General features: G+C 43.1%; 2 protein-coding genes across 2 annotated transcripts in view; one reads left to right on the top strand and one right to left on the bottom strand.

Annotated features, from left to right (window-relative positions):
- The first annotated feature begins 770 nt into the window (after positions 1–770).
- On the top strand, positions 771–20089 carry LOC115161771 (kelch domain-containing protein 1). Its single transcript, XM_029712557.1, has 13 exons — positions 771–883; positions 1698–1768; positions 2126–2243; positions 10119–10231; positions 12167–12251; positions 12355–12453; positions 12838–12912; positions 13171–13229; positions 13436–13548; positions 14193–14265; positions 14515–14599; positions 18599–18678; positions 19608–20089. Exons 1-13 carry the CDS (start codon positions 779–781, stop codon positions 19765–19767), a joined length of 1236 nt encoding a protein of 411 aa, XP_029568417.1. The 5' UTR covers positions 771–778; the 3' UTR covers positions 19768–20089.
- Positions 20090–20427: 338 nt separating this feature from the next.
- The window catches only part of LOC115161782 (LIM and SH3 domain protein 1), a 37952-nt gene continuing 36225 nt past the window's right edge, over positions 20428–22154 (bottom strand). Inside the window, exon 7 of the mRNA XM_029712566.1 lies at positions 20428–21943. Coding sequence (XP_029568426.1) covers positions 21770–21943 — 174 coding nt within the window. The 3' untranslated portion in view covers positions 20428–21769. The remainder of the gene's footprint in view (positions 21944–22154) is intronic.

The raw sequence follows: 22154 nt of genomic DNA, 5'->3' as shown, positions 1-22154 counted from the left end.
TCATTGGCACACACTGTATGTAGACTCTCTCTATTGTATTATTGACTGTATGTTTGTTTATTCCATGTGTAACTCTGTGTTGTTGTTTGTGTAGCACTTTAGTGTCCTAAGTTTTCATAACTGTGACCTTAATTGCCTACTGTCTGTAAGCTGTTAGTGTCTTAACGACCGTTCCACAGGTGCATGTACATTAATTGTTTATGGTTCATTGAACCATGGGAAACAGTGTTTAAACCCTTTAGAATGAAGAATGATTTTTATGAATTATCTTTGAAAGACAGGGTCCTGAAAAAGGGACGTTTCTTTTTTTGCTGAGTTTTCAATCAATGGCTACTAGAAGACAGAAAAACGTGTAGACTATATTTTAAGTGTTTTGTCTGAGCAGAATTATTATATTGGTTTTTACCTCGGCCTAATAAAATTAAACCATTAGAAGTTCATCATTCAACCATACGACATAAAATGTAGGGTATTGTGTCTATTTCTATCAATTCAAAATGTAGCTGGTGTATTATAGCCTAAAAAAAATATGTAGAAGATTTATTCAATTGAAACGGCGACCTTCACCCAGTCACATAATGTTCTGAAACGATTTAAATTTCACAATAGAAACGCGGCCCAGGAGTATTAAATTAATCCTAGAAAGCACGTTTGCACACTCCGGCTTGCCTTTGCATGTAGCAAGAAGTCCATCCCATCTCCCAAGACATTAGCATTCCTATGATCTGGAGAAAGTAAAACCGAGGGACACACGGTTGCTATTCTTTAGTCGCAGTAGATGATGGATACAGGAACCGGTGTCGAGATGTTGAACTCGCTGGAGCGGAGTGATCACACTGCATTCGTGGAAGGGAGCTTTCTTTATGTGTGGGGAGGCTGTAAGGTAAGGTTACATGGGGCAAAGTAAAAAGAATAACAAACAACAACAAAAAAGCCGAATTTGAGCAGAACGCTATAGGCATCACATTTCATATGTTCAGATACCTTTTCCCTCGCGGTTTCTCTCGCGACGTAGGCCTACGTCGCGGAGTTGAGAGACTCCGCTTTCTTTTCACTAATTCATAGACGTAACCATCTTTAGCTCCTATCGACGATAATATCTTATAGCCGGGGTTATTATTATTTTTTTTTGCTTCAAATCTCGTTATTAACTTTCAAACGCATCGCTTTCAGTACGGTTTTTGGAAACAAAATGAGCTTTTCTTTCATACCGACAGCGAGAACTAATAATACATCATGTGAAATTACTACACACCTTTTTATAGGGTTAAGGTTCCCACACGGGCATATTACAGCGCTTGTTGACAGAAAACAAACGGAAGACCGAGGCATAGGCTACCTGTGTTTTTAATTAGTTATCTGCGTCGCCGGACACCTGTGTGTAACGGAGACAGACGCCACAAACTTGTCACTGAAATATACAATCTGCTGCAACTGTAAAACTGGTTAAAACAGTGTATATTTAAAAAAAGAAAATAAAGTTGAGGGCTTTATGTTGCTAGAGCCGTACCGCAATTGAGACTCTATTCATGAGATAAGGTGTAATGTTGGGCTACCTTTTCTGTTTTTATTAATGTTACCACTGTCCGGACCTTTTTAGTAGGTTTAATCAATAGTGTGAATTGCTACAATGTTTCAATAGAGTGTTACACTATTTTACTGATGGTAGATGGTTTTTTTTGTATGTTCCATCACAGTCAGTCTCCGGAACAGAAACACTGTTACCCAGTGATGAGATTTGGCTGTGCGATTTGGAGAGTGGAATATGGTAAGCGTCTCATAATAATCTTCATGTCTGTTTCCTGTTGGACTCAAGCTCTTTAGTCATTGTTCATTTCTTTCAATTATTCTAAAATTCAATGATTCACCTGCCGGCTGCTGTTGACACTTCTTTGTAATTCGTTGTTTATTCTTCGTTAATATCATCTTAACTAACTTGACCAAGTTTGCAGTGCCGAAGCCTTTCTTGTGTACATGCTTTCACTCTTCCCTATTTCGATTTTTGTGATTGTGATAAAGCCACCTCCCCCAAAACACAGACTACCCCTCCGACATACACATTACCCACCCCCACAGACATACACACTACGGAGCTTTCATTTGTGTGTGTGTGTGTGTGTGTCAGGGAGCGGAGGGGGATGGAGGGAGAAATCCCCCCGGCCTTATCAGGCGCCTGTGGTTCTTATCACAACGGCACTCTCTACGTGTTTGGAGGGTGTGACCCAAATGGACACACCAACCAGGTAAGAATCACCCCCCTTTTCTCTCTTACCCCCCCACCCCAAGACAGCAATTATCCACCCGCTGACCTAGGATCAGGTCACCCTAAAGCTTACCGTTTGCTTCTGAGTCAAAACAGTTTCTGCATATTTTGACAACATTTTGTGATATTTTTGTTTGTTTTGGTGTTTGGCAGGGTTTTTCTTTTCAGCTGTTCATGCATGTGTAAAGTTGTGGAGCCATAGTCTACACCTCTTTGTCTGCGATTGGTCAACAGTAGCGATTCTTCAATGACGTGTTGGTTGTCATTCAACGACAGACGACTCGTTTTCATGCACATTTTTTCACTTGAGAAATACTGCACCAAACATTTGAATGTAAAATTGTGTGACTATGACCATCCTAGCAAAAATGTCAAAATGAATTACAAAATGTTATTAATTCAGACTATTTTGAAGAAGTGTACTTTTGCTACAGTGTCTCAAGAGGGACAAACAGTAGTATTACTGCTTTTTTTCTTGTTTTCCAAGCGAAGGTATTTTAAGGGAGTATGCGAGCAGAGACGTTCACTTTTCTTAGCTAAGTTCGGCAAGGGGCAAACCGAACCTATGTACGCGGATGCCTTTACCCAGCTGTATCCTTTCCCCCTTGGAGGTACAAAGTGTTAGCGTGACACTGACATCAGATCGTGTGATTGATAGGGGCCTATTAAGAGAACCAAGAAAGGCCAAAAGCTGTCGGACGTGTTTTGTTTTGCTCATGGCCACGTAGCATTGTTATGAAAACTATCTGTGACATGCAGCCTGGGCTGTAACTTGATATCAGAGAAGTGCAGACAGAGAAAAAGACAGGAATGCATTAGTGCCGTTCGTATGAACTGTGTTCATGACAATGTGGCTGCTTGTCGATTGGAAGTGAATTGGAAGCTGACTTTGTGAAAAGGGAGTTCGAAATGGTCTTTGGTAGACTATTAAATCCGGGCTTGGGAAAGTTGAATAGGTGTTTTCTTTGGTATGACAAGAAAGCAACTCTTTCGTGGTAGTTGTTAGTACACTAATAATAATTGGATAGGCATAAGCAGCATGCTAGTAGCTCCACCTTGCTCTCTGATCGTTTTAGTCAAATCAAATCAAAACTTTATTTATCACATGCCCCGAATACAACAGATGTAGACCTTACAGTGAAATGCTTACTTACAAGCCCTTATTAACCAACAATTCTTTAAGAAAAAAAATCAAAATAAGTGTTAAGCAGAAAATAGAAAATAAAAGTAACAAATCATTTAACAGCAACAGTAAAATAAGAGGCGAGGCTATATACGGGGTACTGGTACAGAGTCAGTGTGTGGGGGGCACCGATTTGTTGAGGTAATATGTACATGTAGGTAGAGTTAAAGTGACTATGCATAGATTAGAAACAGAGTAGCTGCAGTGTAAAAGAGGGGTCTGGGTAGCCCTTTGATTAGCTGTTCAGGTGTCTTATGGCTTGGGGGTAGAAGCTGTTAAGAAGCCTTTTGGACCTAGACTTGGCGCTCTGGTACCGCTTGCCATGCGGTAGCAGAGAGAACAGTCTGACTAGGGTGGCTGGAGTATTTGACCATTTTTAGGGCCTTCCTCTGACACCGCCTGGTATAGAGGTCCTGGATGGCAGGAAGCTTAACCCCAGGGATGTACTGGGCCGTACGCACTACCCTCTGTAGTGCCTTGCGGTCGGAGGCCAAGCAGTTGCCATACCAGGCAGTGACGCAACCAGTCAGGATGTTCTCGATGGTGCAGCTGTAGAACCTTTTGAGGATCTGAGGACCCATGCCAAATCTTTTGTCTCCTGAGGGGGAATAGGCTTTGTCGTGCCCTCTTCACAATTGTCTTGATGTGTTTGGACCATGATCGTTTGTTGGTGATGTGGGCACCAAGGACCTTGAAGCTCTCAACCTGTTCCACTACAACCCCGTCGATGAGAATGGGGGTGTGCTCGGTCCTCCTTTTCCTGTAGTCCACAATCATCTCCTTTGTCTTGATCACGTTGAGGGAGAGGTTGTTGTCCTTGCCCCACACGGTCAGGTCTCTGACCTCCTCCTTATAGGCTGTCTCATCGTTGTCGGTGATCAGGCTACCACTGTTGTGTTATCGGCAAACTTGATGATGGCGTTGGAGTCGTGCCTGGCCATGCAGTCATGAGTGAACAGGGAGTACAGGAAGGGACTGAGCACGCACCCCTGAGGGGGCCCCCGTGTTTAGGATCAGCATGGCGGATATGTTGTTCCCTACCCTTACCACCTGGGGGCGGCCCGTCAGGAATTCCAGCATCCAGTTGCAGAGGGAGGTGTTTATTCCCAGGGTCCTTTGCTTAGGGATGAGCTTTGTTGGCACTATGGTGTTGAACTCTGAGCTGTAGTCAATGAATAGCATTCTCACATAGGTGTTCCTTTTGTCCAGGTGGGAAAGGGCAGTGTTGAGTGCAATAGAGATTGCATCATCTGTAGATCTGTTGGCGCGGTATGCAAATTGGAGAGGGTCTAGGGTTTCTGGGATAATGGTGTTGTGAGCCATGACCAGCCTTTCAAAGCACTTCGTGGCTACAGATGTGAGTGCTATGTGTCGGTAGTCATTTAGGCAGGTTACCTTAGTGTTCTTGGGCACAGGGACTATGGTCTGTTTGAAACATGTTTGTATTACAGACTCAGTCAGGGACTGGTTGAAAATGTCAGTGAAAATGCTTGCCAGTTGGTCATGCTTGAAGTACACGTCCTGGTAATCTGTCTGGCCCTGTGGCCTTCTGAAGTGTAATTCAAGCTATACGATTCAATGTACTTTGTCTATTTACATGGAAATTCATTTTGTGAAGTCTGCAAACAAATACACAACAATAATACACTATAATGCATGTGAAGCATAAAAAATTGATAGTTAACGCACATCTATTCACAGTTGCTGTGTCCTACTGTCTGACCATGTATTGGACCTACATTTGTCCTATGTCCCACTGTTCAGCAGCCTGATGGCCGTCGGAATGAAACTTGACCTGCTCCTCTAAGATATACCTTAGAGTATATCTCCTTCTGGAGGGCAGCAGCTCAAATCATTGGGCAAGGTTGTGTGTGGGGTCCTCTATGAATCGTTTGGCCTTTTCCATTGCCCGTCTATCAAAGATTCCCTGAAGACCCTGGGTGTTGACATGCAGTTCAAATCCAATTTTATTTGTCACATGCGCCGAATACAACGGAACCGGTGTAGACTTTACCATGAAATGCTTACTTACCTTTCCCAACAATGCAGATTTTAAAATGCAACAAATTAAAGGAAATAGTAAAACAATAAATTACAATGAGGCTAGAGTCCAGTGAGTCTGCATAGAGCCAGTGCAAGAATGTCAGTGCAAAAAATATAGGGGGTCAATGCAAATACTCCGGGTATCCATTTTATTAACTGTTCAGCAGTCTTATAGCTTGGGGTTAGAAGCTGTTCAGAAGTGTTTTGGTCCCATACTTGGCACTCCGGTACTGCTTACCGTGCGGTAGCAGAGAGAACAGTCTATGACTTGGGTGGCTGGAGTCTTTGACAATTTATAAGGACTTCCGCTGACACCGCCTGGTATAGAGGTCCTGGATGTGAGGGAGCTCAGCTCCAGTGATTTACTGGGTTGTATGCACTACCCTCTGTAGCGCCTTGCGGTCAGATGCCAAGCAGTTGCCATACCAAGCAGTGACGTAGTCAGTCAAGATGCTCTCAATGGTGCAGCTGAATAACTTTTTGAGGATCTGTGGGCCCATGCCACATTTTTTTCAGCCTCCTGAGAGGGAAGAAGTGTTGTCGTGCCCTCTTCATGACTGGGTTAGTGTTTGGGCCATGATAGGTCCTTAGTGATGTGGACACCGACGAACTTGAAACTTTCGATCCTCTCCACTACAGCCCCGTTGATGTGAATGGGGGCGTGCTTGTCCTTCTGTTTCCTGTGTTTAAAGATCAGCTCCTTTGTCTTGCTGACATTGAGGGGAGAGGTTGTTGACCTGGCACCACACTCTCATTGTCGTTGGTGTTCAGGACAACCACCATCGTGTCGTCAGCAAACTTAATGATGGTGTTGGAGTCGTGTGCGGCCACACAGTCGTGGGTGAATGGGGAGTACAGGAGGGAACTAAGCACAAAGTTGTCTTAGTCTGCATAGGAGGTACAGATGTTGTTGGAATTAAAAAAAAAATGTTTTCAGTGTTGCCGTTAAAAGCGAGTGTGCTGTCCATGATATTCCCTAGGTACTAGAAACTCCCTGCTCTTTCTGCCTGTTCAACACCCAGGAATAGCTGGCTTCCTCTGGAAATCAATGAGCATTTATTTTGTTGAGTGTGAGGTTGTTTATAGCACCATTTATAAACCCTGTTTACTTCTGTTTGGGAATGCATTGTGTAATCTGAGAAGTCCACAAGGGTGGCGTCGTCGGCGTATTTCACTGCCAAGCAGTCTCTGTCTGAACCTTTTCATGTCATTTGGTGTATATGGAGAATAACACTGGAGAGATTCATTCTTTGGAACCAGTAGATCTACACAGAGGAAGGGATGTTGTGTTGTTGAACTTGGCATACTGCCCCCTGTTCAGCAGGAAGTCCAGCACCCACAAGATAATGCTGGGGTTTACCTGTAGGTGTTAGAGTTTTACACAGAGAAGTTGAGGCTGCATGCAGTTGAAAAGCAGAAGAGAATCCCAGGAAAAGGATGCGCACACACACACACACGAGTGACAGTGGAAATCCGGTGGGACCATTCTACCCAATGAGAGGGCAGATACGCATGCGAATAACAGGCACAACTAAGTCGTTTTTCTCAGTTGCCGGAATGCCATGTGCATCCACTTATATCAGTACATTTGTAATAGCCTAAACATGACAACACGTATATTAGATCAAATAAGCCTCACATAATTTTACACTTTCATAGACACCCACATAAAAAGGGCTTATCTAACGTGGACAGATTTTGGGCAGAGTAAATCCTTTCGCGTTGCCTTTTCCCCTCTGTCCACGTGGAACATGATATGGGCGTTGAAGCCATTCATTTTCAATGGAGGAAGGGAAGTGGGCAGGGTGACCATTGGGCGACGCAAGCATGGGCGAGTGAACAGGGCAGGCCCTAAATTGGGGAAAGCAGAACTTTATACAAATACTCATCGCAGCGTGATTGCCCAATCGAAGCTCACTATAGCTTCCAGCCCGTACTGGATTGGCTGTTGATACCTAGCAGTACCTAGCTAGCGTGGCTATCCGTACCGTGGATCACGGCAATGTGTCATGGTGCTGTGCTACACCGTCAGGACTGCATCCTCCCCTGATCTGTTCTTCCTGTATACAAACTGCATTGGGTCAAGGACTCCATTCCCATGTGACCTGAGACGTGTTGGCATCAAGCTCTCAAGGCACTTCACAACGACTGACATTAACAATACAATATACATTATTGTCCATTAACATTTATTTCGTGACATCGGTGTACAAAAACGCAATATATTACATTCAGTATGGAAAAGTTATGACACACATTTACATTTTCACATAGTCAGTCTCTGCGGCCTACTGTCTGACCGTGTATTGGGCCTGCATCTGTCCTATGCCCAACTGCCCCAGGGTGGTATTCATTCAGTTCCGCTGGGTTGTTCTCCTTTGGAACTGGTCAGATCTCAGAGGTCTTCCAGAGTGAGGGAACCATGTGTTCTGAGAGGGAGCTGTTAAAGTGGAATTGACTGCATTTTTAGCAACATGAAATCTTATTAAAAATCTGTTCATATTCACTCTCAGGAAGATGGTTATATCTCTTTTTTGAATTTTCTGACAAGTGATGACTTCGACATGGTCATTCTTAGAATGTTTGAGAATGATCTATACAAAGGCATTTGAAAATTCTATAGCAATATAGAGTGGGAAAGTGGCTGTGCATTTGCACAATTAATAGACATTGCAGTAAATTAAAAACATCTGTCTTGTCCAGGACCTGAGTCTAGGCAGACTGGTCCGCCATAGCCAATCAGAGGTAGTCGGCTTATATGCAAACAAGCCATTTGCCACAAGGGCATGCCATCATTCATTTTGAATTGGACTTTGTTTACAGGCATTTGCAAAAGCATGACCATAGATCATTTGAACACATTCGGCAAAAGCCACAAAATTCACTTCAATGGATTTCTGCAAATATTTACATTTGGGAACTTTACAGTCATAGCCTACCCTTTTATGGTTGTTTATCTTTCCCTGTATACACATCAACAACAAGATCAACGACTAATGCTAGCCAGAGCAAGATGCGCTCAAATCTAACGAAGGAACATTAGTTGAACCCTCTGAAACTTTTCAGCTAGTTGGCTGTCAAAATTGCACTGATAAACAGTGGGGAATAGCCAGATCGTCCCTCTGCAGCTTGCCCGCCAATGCATGCATTGTCCCAAACAAGCACCCAAGCTAACTGGCTAAAATTGGCTAGCATGCTACCTAGCTACTTCCAGACACAAATGAGAACACCTCACTGACCATTTTACTCACACTAGCAGAGAGATCAAAGTAGATAGCTGTCCAGAGTGGATTTTCAAACGCAAGAGAAATGCTGACTGGATAACAGTCGTTCAGCCCCAGCTAGCAATGAGGAATCGGCCCAGAAGCGGCCCTCTTCCGGGAGGCTGGAACTGATTGAATCGGGTGTCAGACTCGGCCCGGAATCAAAATGAATGACTGCCCAGAATTGGCCCAAGTACATCGGGCCATTTCCGTCTACCGGAATCCCCCCAGAAGCGGCCTGATTTAGTAATTTTCAATATTACTATTATACATTTTATGCATACAAATTATACCCATCCACCATAAAAAAAATGTATGTCGGAGGAAACACCTGGTGACCGTGTCAGCTTGCCTGGCCCACCACAAGAGTCGCTACAGCGCGATGGGACAAGGACATCCCGTCCGGCCAAACCCTCCCCTAACTCGGATGACACTGGGCCAATTGTGCGTCGCCTCATGGGTCTCCCGGTCATGGCCGGCACGGGTATCGAACTAGCATCTGTAGCAACGCAGTTTGCATTGCGAGGCAGTGGAATTGGCTCGAGACACAAGTAATACATTTGGGCCTGATAACTCACACCGGAATCGGCCCGAGCTTAATCCCTTCCTCCTAGCCATAAGTAATACTGCCTAAGGCAGCCCAGACTCGGGCCACATGACGCCGGCCGAGTCTGACTCTCAGCCTAGTGCCCCGACTCTCAGCCGGAATCGGCCCAGATCCACTGTGCTAGCTGGGGCAAAGAGCGATTCACATTTCTTGCTAGCTAACCAAATGACACGTGCATCTCTAGTTGTGTAGCCACCGAAAAAACGATACGACAACACATTTTTATTTACAATGGCGGCCTACCAAAAGGCTGGGATTGCAAATAAAATATAGGACAAAACACACATGACAAGAGACGCCACAACACTACATAGAGACCTAAGACAACAACATAGCATGGCAGCAGCATAACATGACAACAACATGGTAGCAACAAAACATGGTACAAACATTATTGGGCACAGACAACAGCACAAAGGGCAAGAAGGTAGAGGCAACAATACACGACGCTAAGCAGCCATAACTGTCGGTAAGTGTGTCCACGATTGAGTCTTTGAATTAAGAAACCTGATAGCAATATTTTTTGGGACTACCAAGAAATGAATTGGTGAATTATATTAATCATGCATTAAGCTGCATCCATCTTTTCTGCCTACAATGCCTTAGTGTACATCATGGAATGTTGAGTCAAATAGAAATAACCATCCTCAAAAGGGTTGTTTCTGGACAGAGCCTATACCTTTTATGTCTGTAATACATTATGGAGCAACAGTCCTCTGCTTGTGTTAAAATGAGAGCGTAATGTTGCTCTGTCTGCAGCTGTACAGTGTTGACCTGCTGGAAGGATGCTACACCTGGAGGAAAGTGACAGGCGCCGGGGGAAACACCCCCTCACCCAGAGACAAACAGTCCTGTTGGGTAAACCGAGACAGGTACACACGCACATCATGTTTTACTATGCTTGTGGGGACCTAAAATAGATTTCCATTCAAAATGTAACCCCTAACCCTACCTCCTTACCCGTAACCTCCTTACCCGTAACCTCCTTACCCGTAACCTCCTTACCCGTAACCTCCTTACCCGTAACCTCCTTACCCTAAACCTCCTTACCCTAAACCTCCTTACCCTAAACCTCCTTACCCTAAACCTAAACCTCTAACCCTAAACTCCTTAGCTTAAAATAGTATTTTTACTTGTGGGAAATGTCCCCACGAGGGAGAATTTTCCTTGTAGTACTATCGTTATGGGAACTTTGAGGGATTTCCGGTACACACACGCACACACACAAAGACCAACATGGCTACAGAACTTTGTCAGTGTGCTATCTCTGCAAGCACTAAAGTAATGTGTACACACACTTTTTTATTTTTATTTTTACTTTTAATGATTTTAATGAATTTTCATCACATGACATCTAGTGGCCTTTTTCAGTACTTCAGATAATTACAGGTGTCTACATTTCTCTGGCCATCTTTTTGGCCTTACCTGTCCCACTGTTGTTTGTGGAGATGCTCTGATGGTTGACTGACCGAAAGCTTAGCTTCTATAAAAAAATAAAATTGCGTCTGACTTTTTCCTGTTTTTCCAGTTTGGGATTTTCCTCCAGCACCTTCACTAATCGGTTTTGTGTATGCGGTAGATTATGCCTACATGGAATTTATCATATATATAAAATTAGATTTTTAAATAAAAAATAAAATGACAATGCTGTAAAACATTATCCTCACTATAACCCATCAACTTAGTGAATACCATTGGTGTTTAATATGAAGGTTTCAGTATAAAATATCTTATTTTACAGGATATTTATTTTTAATTTTACCTTTCTTTAACTAGGCATGTCAGTTAAGAACAAATTCTTATTTTCAATGACGGCCTTGTTCAGGGGCAGAACGACAGATTTTTTACCTTGTCAGATCGGGGATGCGATCTTGCAACCTTTCAGTTACTAGTCCAACGCTCTAACCACTAGGTAGACCATCATTGTAAATAAGAATTTGTTCTTAACTGGCTTGCCTAGTTAAATAAAGGTTAATAAAACAAATATATATGTGTATGTATGTATGTGTTTTTTAAAAATGTCAATACATCTTTGCTGTAAATGTTTTAGCGCCAAACTGATGGCAGATGTGAAAAAGTCAATAGTTGGAAGAGTTGCAGTGTTAATTGAAATAATGGCATTGTTGGTTGATGGTTTTTTTGCGTTAGGCTATTTTCTCTTGAACCATATGGTCTATTAACTAGAAACTCATGGACAAATATATATTTTTATTATTCAAGTATAAATGACCATATTGCCATAGATTACTTGTTAATGATTGAAAATTCTGATTTACTTTGGTAAATTACCGGTAGTTTTGCAACCCTATATTTCTGACATTGATCACTATCCAGACTGGTTAGGCCTTGAAATGTGACAATGATGCAGAGGAAGAGGGCATTTTAAAGCCTTCTCCCCACACCCATTGTTGCTAGCATTAAGGCTAGCCCCACAACAAAAGGTGCTCTTGAGCCATTCGCCAAACATTCACACCTTCTAGCTGACAATGTCTATTAACTGCCTATTCAGATTCACTCAGTTGGAATCCCTCATTTTACTTGCTAATTTACCTACTTATTACATCTCTATGGGAGGACAATAGCCATTAGTAGTAAGGACTGACCTAGATTCCAGTGATGGGTGTATTGTGAACAAACAAAACAATGCAAACATTATGTGAGTGTGCACTGTGTTCACTGTTTTCACACTGCTTGCAATATATGTGAGAGGGTTACGTTAGATGCATTTATTAATCATTAGATGCAGTAAGCAGCTGGATGTAGTAACGATGGTGCCATTAGTGATCTTTTGTGTTATTGTTTTATAGGCTCATCTACTTTGGAGGGTATGGATGTAAAACCATAAGAGAGGTCAACAACTCAAGGAACTTCACAGTCCATGAATCATCCTGGGTAAATAAACAATATAAATACACTACATTTTCACTGATACTGGAACATGTTTCTGGCATATGTTTACTTGTTTATGTTTTACTTGGGTGTTATAACTCCTCAGGCAATGATTGGGACGGCATTCTTTAGGTTCTGGGGCTGGAACAGCGAAGTCAACGTTTTTGACACACGCACTGCGACGTGGGAAGAACCTGAAACCCATGTGAGTGTGTGGTACTACTATATTCATGTGTATTAAATGAATGATCTTATTATTGTTGCCATGTCCCTAATCATGATTTTAAGTATGACTTTTTTTTTTACTAGTTTACATTGTATAAGGGTAACTAACCCCATCTACCATCACTATGTGGCAACTAACCCCATCTACCATCACTATGTGGCAACTAACCCCATCTACCATCACTATGTGGCAACTAACCCCATCTACCATCACTATGTGGCAACTAACCCCATCTACCATCACTATGTAGCAACTAACCCCATCTACCATCACTATGTAGCAACTATCTTGTCACTTGTTTTCTGATGTTGACACATTGATAAAACTCTTGATGACACGTTCCCTCTTGGCTTCCTTCCGTAGGGTCAGACCCCATCTCCTAGAGCCTCCCACACCAGCGCCACCCTAGGGGGCAAAGGTTACATCTGCGGAGGTCTGGTGAGTGGACCACCATTAGATTCCTGCTGTTTATGGGTGGTCTACAACATCTCTTTTTGGATCTGCCATCTTGAAATCAACTCTGGTCCTTTTGCTTTGAACATCTTTATATCAGTGTTTGCCAACTGTATTGACCTATCAGGAGAAGAGAAAAGAAGCTGACAATGTGGCATCTTGGGAGGAGGATTGAGACAAGGATTTGCTGATGGTGACTGACTTATGTCCCTGTGATTTTAAAACGTTTCATCTTTGTGACAGGAGGACACAGATTTGGACATCCACTGTCTTGATCTGGACACCTGGATATGGACACGGATGTAAGCTCATTTACTCTATATCTATATAAAGTATGTGACTGACTGGGTTTGAACCTGGGTCTCTAGCGTGCCTCAAGACTGTTAGATCTAATATGTTTACTCAACCTACAACAACCAGGGGCTCGTCTCTGTAAGAACTTTTGACCTTGTTAGCATGTGTTTAGTGCTATATCTGTGTGTTTGTGTAAAACACTGCATTCCTCCAGTGACTTCCCCTCGTCTTTGGTGCCCGTGGGGCGTTCCATGCACACCCTGACCCCAGTGTCTGACCACACTCTCTTCCTGTTTGGTGGGCTGAGTATCACCGGGGATTCTTTAAGTAAGTCTGAAGCTAGCCTGGATAAACCAAGCAGTGCTACACTCACTTTTGTTTACCAGGCTAGTTGTGTCCAACAAAAGTGTTACCTCATTGAATCAACAAATAGATACATTCGTTTAGTTTTTTTTAAACATTTTTATTTTGATCAAACCCTAATGCATTATGGGTGTAATAAGGATTCATAACAGCCTCATCGGTCCTTATAGCACTTACGTCTTTCTAAAATGCTAAAGTGCTTTTGTAGTCTCTCGTGGACAGACGCCTGTAACATAACTGGTATTTTAGCTGTGGGATGCGATGACTAACGAAGAACTTTGTTACGCTGCGCAGATTTATCACCACTGATCAATTGGACAAATCGCGATTTTGCAAGTGTTCGCATCTTTTGACTTTAGGAAGTGGGTGGCACAATTGGCCCATAGACTAGCCTGTAGCTTGCAAAGAGAGGGGGGGTGGCGCTACCGCCTTGCTTCCACCCCTCATTCTAGTATTTTTCTCCTAACATGTCTGCACCCAGAACTTAATCGAGCGTCTGACGCATTACTGAAGATTTTAGTTCTGGGTTTCCGAGAGTAGTGCTGTTGGAAAGATTTACTTATATTGAAGGTGGTTTGTAAAAAATCTTTTACATATCTTTCCTTTAGGTGACGGATGGGAGTTTGACACTCAGACAAATACATGGAGAGAGATGGATCACCTACACCATGACAAGCCCAGGTAGGGGATGGCCATCGAGCCACTGTGTGTGCATATTCTCACTGGCATTAGCCTAATTTCCAGTAACACGCCATCTCTGTGCAGACATTTTGAACCGAGAGACTCAACAAGCAATAACTGCTTGTAATGCTTGCGACGTTCCTGTTTTTTATTTCGTTATTCGTTAGGTGCCACCAATTAGTGAGCAGATATTTATTTTATTCAATAAAACAAAACAAAAAGTTGTCTGAACGTGGTATACCTCCAAAGGTTGTGGCATTCGGCCAGTCGGGGAAAGGATGGTGATGTGGTTGTCTTCGGGGGGAGTCGAGACTACGTCCTCCTGATGGACTCGGTACGTATAAGTCTACACTGTGGAAAAATAAGTCCTTAAGGATGCTTTTCACATTCCCTAGCTTGATAGATGGAGTCTGAACGATGGTTGAATTGTGTGCATTTTGATTCATTTTAATTTGATCAAATAAGTAATCTTATGGTTGAAAGACACTGTTAAAAAAAAAAACCTGCCATTGATATGACCGATAACTGATTTCCTAATGGAACTAGCTTTCTTGGACCAGTAGTTACGGTCACTGCCTTTGGTCATGGCGACCCAATTTCATGCTGCGGATCTTAACCTTGCACTGTTCCAACAATCACTACAATACTTAATGTACTCATGTTCATCTCAAGTCTGGGCTGAGTGGGAGCTGCCCTCCCGTAGGGGTGGGAGGGCCGAGAGACCTGAGGTGGCAGAACAGAGTGTTGGTTAGGGAGGGGCAGTTCCTCTTGCTGTTCCACAGGTAAGCACCATGGTCTTGTAGTGGATGCGAGCTTCAACTGGAAGCCACTGGAGTGTGTGGAGGAGGGGGGTGACATGAGTGAACTTGGGAAGGTTGAAAACCAGGCGGGCTGCTGCGTTCTGGATAAATTGCAGGGTTTTGATGGCACAAGCGGGAAGCCTAGCCAACAGCGAGTTGCAGTAGTCCAGACAGGAGAGGACAAGTGCCTGGATTAGGACCTGTGCCGCTTCCTGTGTAAGGTAGTGTCGTACTCTAAGGTTGTTGTAGAGCATGAACCTGCAGGAGCGGGTCACTGCTTTTATGTTTGCAGAGAAGGACTGGGTTGTCCAGGGTCGTGCCAAGGTTCTTTGCACTCTGGGAGGGTGACACTGGAGTTGTCAACTGTGATGGAGAGAACTTTGAGTGGGCAGGCCTTCCGAGGAGGAAGAGCAGTTCCGACTTGTTGAGCTTGAGGTGGTGGGCCGACATCCAAGTTGAGATATCTGTCAGGCACGCAGAGATGCGTGTCGCCAGCTGGGTGTCAGAAGGGCGGAAGGAGAAAATAAGTTGTCATCCGCATAGCAATGATGGGAGAGACCATGTGAGGACATGACTGAGCCAAGAGACTGTGTATAGAGAGAAGAGGAGAGGGCCTAGAACCGAGCCTTGGGAGACACCAGTAGTGAGTATGTGGTGCAGACAGATCCTCTCCACGTCACCTTGTAGGAGCGGCCTGCCATGTAGAATAAAATCCAAGAGTGTGCATAGCCTGAGACGCCCAGCCCTGAGAGGGTGGAGAGGAGGATCCTGTGGTTCACTGTCAAAGGCAGAGGATAGATTGAAGAGGATGAGAGCAGAGGAGAGAGTTAGCTTTGGCAGTGAGGAGAGCCACGGTTAAGTGACCCGTCTTGAAGCCTGACAGGTTAGGGTCAAGAAGATTGTTCTGAGAGAGAGATAACGAGAAATGTTATCAGAGACAGCATGCAAGTGTTTTGAAAAGAGACAGCAAGTGTTTTGAAAAGAAAGAAGGGATACAGATCTGTAGTTTGTCTGATGAGTCGAGTGTTGGTTTCTTGAAGAGGGGAGCAACTTGGGCCATCTTAAGTCTGAGGGGATGTGGTCAGGGATGAAGTGAGGAATGGGAGAAGGTCTCCAGAGTTGGTCTGGAGAAGGGGATGGGGTCAAGCGGGCAGGTTGTCTGGCAGCCAGACCACACTAGTCGCAGGATGTCATCTGGAGAGAGAGGGGAGAAAGAGGTCAAGGCGTAGGGTAGTTCTGTGAGTGAGACCAGTAGACTCAATAGGCTGAGTGAATGAGTAGCAGATGTCGTCAACCTTTTTTTTCCCAAAGGGGTTGACAGTCGTCCGCAGAGAGGGAGGAGGATTAAGGAGGGAGGAGAAGGTGGAAACATTTCCTAGGGTTAGTTAGAATCTTGAAGTTTAGTGGTAGAAAGTGGCTTTAGCAGAGGAAGAGAAGGTAGAGCAGAGGAAGAGAAGGTAGAGGGGAGGGAGTGAAAGGATAATAGGTCCTCCGGAAGTTTAGTTTTCCTCCATTTTCGCTCAGCTGTCCACAGCCCTGTTTTGTAAGCTCGCAATGAGTCACTCAGCCACGGAGCAGGAGGGAAGGGCCAAGCCAGCTGGGAGGAAAGGGGACAGTGTGAGTCATAGGATACGGAAAGGGAGGAGAGTAGGGTCGAAGAGGCAGAATCAGGAGACTGAAGGGAGAAGGATTTAGCAGAGGGGAGAGATGATAGAAGAGTAGTGAGAGAGCGAATATTGCGACAGCGCATGACCATCTGGGTAGGGGCTAAGTGGTTAGGTTTGGCGGAAAGGGAGACAGAAAAGGAAACAAAGTAGTGATCAGAGGCCTGGAGGGAGGTTGCAGTGAGATTAGTAGGTGAGCAGCCTCTAGTAAAGATGAGGTCAAGCGTATTGCTTGCCTTGTGAGTTAGAGGGGATGGGGAAAGTGTGAGGTCAAGAGGCAAGGTGGGGAATGAGAGAGTTGGGAAAAAATTAACCGAAAGCAAACATCAGGAGGTTGAAGTCACCAAGTACGAAGAGTGGTGAGCCATCGCCAGGAAATGAGCTTATCAAGGTGTCAATCTCATTGAGGAACTCTCCAAGGGCACCTGGTGGGCGATGGATGACAATGTTACGCATGAGTGGACAAGTGACAGTGACCGCATCGAATTCAAATGCGGAGATAGACGTAAGAGAGGGAGAAAAGAGAATCTCCATAGGAGAAATGAGTAGACCTGTGCCAGTAGCGCGATGACCTGATACTCTGACTGAGCGAAAACAGTCAAATGAAGATAGAGTAGTGTTCTCTGGTGTGATTCATGTCTCCATCAATGCAAAAAAAAGTCAAGGGACTGAAGGGTAGCATTTGCTGAGATGAACTCTGTGTTCTTGACTGCAGATGGGCGGAAATTCCACATGGGTTGTGCGCGCAGGGTACACTAAATTAGAAGGGTTGCAGCCAAGGGGTGAGGAGAGTCTGTAAAGCCTACAGGGAGAGGTGCAAACACATAGTTGACAAAGCCACAAAAGAGCAAAATGAAAATCTGTAAATAACTAGGTAAGATACACAAGTCAGAGAGTGGTGTGAAGCCCTCTCTTTCATTGAATAACTCTGTAGAACCGTCTTTGTTCTGGTGGCGGTCTTAGTTTTGTGACAAAATCGACACAATCGCGGCTTACTGCTGCCGCTGACAAACCAGGGGAGACTGGAGAACTAACAATAATTGCTAATTGCCTAGCAGAGGTGGAGAGCACACCTCCCTGTACTGATTGCCTTGGAGAGGTGATACCACTCACCCTCCAATACAGCCAGTGATTACCAAACCAAGTCACAAATTGCCCAGCCACTTTATCCTGGTTGATGTGTCAACAATCTGCAAATTGTCAGCAGTTCACACACAAAGTATGCCACTGGGAAAACAGGCAGCGCTTAAAGTAGATGGCCCTAGCTAGCAAAAAGACCGTACAAGACCAGAACAGATAAAGACAACAAATTATACTTATCACTCCTGGAGATATCAGGAGTCCACTAGCTATATTCCATACAATAAAGAGCCTTGTCTATTCACGTGGCAAACAAGATTACATTTCCTTGTGAAATATTTGAAAGGAGAATGTATTTTTAACCAAGCCACAAACAAAAGGAATACATTTCTATGTGGAAACTTCTGAAACGACACGTTAAAACACATCGTTCCCTATTTGACATCTTGTTTAGGGGCCTTATAATCCTTTTCTAAGTAGACAAAACTTTAGCTGGTTTAGACTGACGCAAACAAAGCTCAAATGGAGTTAAGGAGATTTCCAACGCAACTGCTTGGGTGTGAGGTGGACTTGAGCTTTTGCGTATAAATGTATGGATTCATACATTTCTATATGGATCATGAATGGACTTAAAACAGGATCCAGCACATAAGAACCTAGTCAAGCAAATGCAATGTTTGGGTTTAGGTTTAATATGGTATGGTCTCATTGGGGTCGCTATGTCACTACATACCCTCCATCCATTCATCTACCCATCTCACTACTATGTTACCAACCCTCTGCTTTCAGGTCACTGTTTTGAGGTCTCCATCGCAGAACCATTGCAAAGATGTTCTAGTCTTTCAGACCCAGCCATACCCCCTACTCAGGTAAGCCACACACCTGGTGATATGCTGCACTTGAATCAAATTTTGTTAGATCTTTTCAGGACACAAAAAGTAGCCTAATGTAAAGATGAGTCCAGATCCCACGCCATCGGTTGTGTAGGTCCAGCTATACTCTCAAATGAATGGTTTTGGATGGTGGCATATCATAGCCGAATCTACAAAAGAGGACTTGGGATGTGGAGTTATCCTCAACAGGTCCACTTTTGAGGTCTGAAAACAACTGACAAACTTTGATTTTGGATTGTGATGTCTCTTGATATGGGAATATACTCACTCGCCTTTGGTGTTATATTATCATTTTTAACCACTGATACCAGGACAAATCAACATAGCTATAATCTAGGAACAATGCTACATAAAGTCATACCGTTACAAAACTGTTGTACATCTGTGACCACGTGTGTAAGCCAGTGCACTGGCACATGTACAGTAGTCGCCTGTGCAAGTGTGTGTACGTGTTGGTCCATTCTCAACCCAACCATACATGGCTAAGTGGTTTAACAAAGTCCACAGTGACCATTTGAGCATGTTGTGCTATTCATGCTCCCACTTTGATCCTAACGTTAATTGTTTCACCAGTGTTTGTGTTGTGGGATTACGCTGTGCTTTTCCACTGTGACGTAGTGCTGATTTTTATAAAGAACTTAACCAAAAATGAACCTTACTGTAAATGTGCAATAGAGATTTGACATGTTTTATGTGAAACCGTAAACTTTAAAACCAATTATTTAAGCCTCAACCAGAGAGAGAACTATTTTTAGATATTCAATCACTACTTTTCTCAAGTCTGTGTATTTACACACATTGTATATGGTTGCCATGCTAGCTATAGTAACACACCTTTTTTAGTTTCCAGCACCTGGTTATCCGTTGATGTTTTAACAAACCTGTACTTCAATTTCTCTTTATAGATTATGTAAAGACTGCATAGGATGTAACGCTGATGTTTTGCAAGGGCAGCTTTTGTGGCTGCCACCCAAACTACAGGAGACTGTGGACAAGAGAGTGTCCTTCTTCAGGATCGGCCCAAACCAGGAAAATAAAAGACGGTTGGACCTGGTTTTAGATTGACAGTATATTTACATGACTTAAGTTTTATTGACTGTTTTGTTTAAGTGTGGTATTCCTATTTGTTTTTATCAGAACTTGTTCATTTAACTTTTCTAAAGCTCATCAGGAAATGAGTCTCATTTGTGCATCGGTCTAAAGCTCTTCTCACAGGTTTGAATGGGAGATAGCTACAGGTAGTAAGATTGAATATTTGGCAAACATTTCTTTAGCAATTAATGTAGAATCAATAGTAGCCCATTTAACTTGACAAAATGAAAACAGGAAAATAAGGTTGTTGTATTTTCTTTTAATGTTGATTTAATAAAATTTTGCTGACTTAAAATATTGTTGGATGTGCTCTATTCAAAGCCTACTCTTTGGTTAGACTGGGTACCTCAACAATGCTAGCTACATAGGCTGTGATTAAACAGGCAGCCCAATTCTAATCAAGGCCAATTTAGTGAAAAAAAGATCAGAATTGGGCTGCCTGTCTAAACGCATCTATTGAAGTAGTCCCTCTTGACAGCTACACATTGGCTGGCACAAGATTTCAAAGAACGCTTTCAAGATTGGCTAGATTTGACATTGTTGCATTCAAGGCAAGTTAGCTTTCTAAAGCAGAAGCAGAGACATTCTGGCACACAGGCTGCTTTGTGTATGTAAGAAAAACAATGAGACAAATTCTGAAATATTCAGTTTTACTCCAATGAATTTTAATGCTTCATTGCAAAACTTAGAATATAATAATATAAATCATACCCATTTAACTTTTCAAACTTATAAAACACCCTTGAATCCCTGTGAATTGTAAAATTTTTGAATTCTTCATTTCTGTCAAACCGTATCACACCACCAATTTAAGTATTTTTTTTTTTTTTTTGTATGCATAGCAGTGATTATTTTAAACAGCTCTTTTAGGACATCATTAGTTCTGTTCTTGTTTATTAATGTTCTATTTTATGTTTGGTGTGGACGACCAGGAAGAGTAGCTGCTGCTTTCACAACAGCTAATGGGGATCCTAATAAAATACCATTGATTGATAATTGTGCACACCTGTTTCTGCCTAGCCCAAACCAGGTGTTGTTGATTAGTGGAACTATTGTAATCAGTAGATACAGACCTTTAGGTATTCTAACAAGTACTAACACGGAAGCCCTCTAGGTTCTAAATGATAGAAATATCTGTCCTAAAATGTACAATTGTCAACTGTAAGCCGATCCTGAACTTTCCAACTTTATGCAACATTTCGGAATAATTAATACATTTTGGGGAATGACTTGGAAGAATGGCAGCCACCATTCAACTCTATATTGTACACTGCCTAATAGATGCATGCTTAATATGGTATGGCCTCACTGGGGTCGTTATGTCACTACAAATAAACCACGGGGAAGACCTAGACATTTTAAAACTATTTAGGTGTAGTAGTATTAGGGCATTGAGCTGTCCGATAGTGGACTGTGTACTGAAAATGGCAGTGAGAAGCTTTATTAGCTAAACCAATTGACTTTTCAAAAACCATGAATAATAGACCATATGAGCAAAAACATGGTCAGAGACAATATTCAAGTCTTAATGGCACTAGTTGTTTTCTTTTCTCCTTCTTCCCTCTCCCTCTCTTGGGCTGTGACTTGTTTCCCATATTTTTTCCCCCCCCTTTTTTAATCTCCCCATTTCTCCTGGATTAAGTTCAGCAGTGGAATGAAACTCTGAACGTTGCAGATAGAAAAATACAACCTAGAGAGGACACTAACCTTCAACCTGGGTTTTGTTCATTATGACATGCAACAGAAAGGGTTTTAAATGCTTTGCAATAAAAGTAAATTGAGCGTTTCTTATTGGACATGTCCGGGCAGTCACACATTTACGTCATTTAGCAGACGCTCTTATCCAGAGCGACTTACAAATTGGCCTTCTTTCAATCCATTTTCTTCCATTTGGTGTCTAATGAACACAACCCATGCTTACATTTCTGTCTGCAGTGTTCTGAATGTTTCAACCAATTGAACGGGGTCCAGGGTTTCAGAGGGGTTGGACATAGTTAGCAGGTAGCATGCCCTGTTGCCCGGTGCGTTCGATGCGGCCGTACATCCATCCCTCATCTATCTGTTGTACGTCTGCAATCAGGTCGCCCTCCTGGAGAGACACCTCGTCGGCATCAGCAGCCGTGTAGCTGTACAGAGCCCGGTAGCGCTTCTGTAGACACATATGGGGACATACTGTATATCCATGCATGCACACCACACACATTCATCAACATAGGGCTACAGAATTGTGTGGGTGTTACCTCTACAAACACGTGCACACACACACTAGAGTTAAGTAGATCATATCACCACTACAACAAAAAAAATCATAAAAACGCTCCTACCATTGCTGCTCAGGGCACACAGAGAGGAAGACAAAG

This window comes from Salmo trutta, chromosome 2 (genome assembly GCF_901001165.1).
Source record: "Salmo trutta chromosome 2, fSalTru1.1, whole genome shotgun sequence".
NCBI lineage: Eukaryota > Metazoa > Chordata > Actinopteri > Salmoniformes > Salmonidae > Salmo > Salmo trutta.
Note: the sequence above shows the minus strand (reverse complement) of the source record. Positions and strands in the feature narration are given on the sequence as shown.

Bases quoted from the DNA above. Each gene is read 5' to 3' on its own strand.
- LOC115161771 (XM_029712557.1), top strand. From the start codon at position 779: ATGATGGATACAGGAACCGGTGTCGAGATGTTGAACTCGCTGGAGCGG. The intron at 10,232-12,166 runs GTACACACGCAC...ATTGTTTTATAG, and splicing joins TGTTGGGTAAACCGAGACAG to GCTCATCTACTTTGGAGGGT. The intron at 13,549-14,192 runs GTAAGTCTGAAG...TCTTTCCTTTAG, and splicing joins TATCACCGGGGATTCTTTAA to GTGACGGATGGGAGTTTGAC.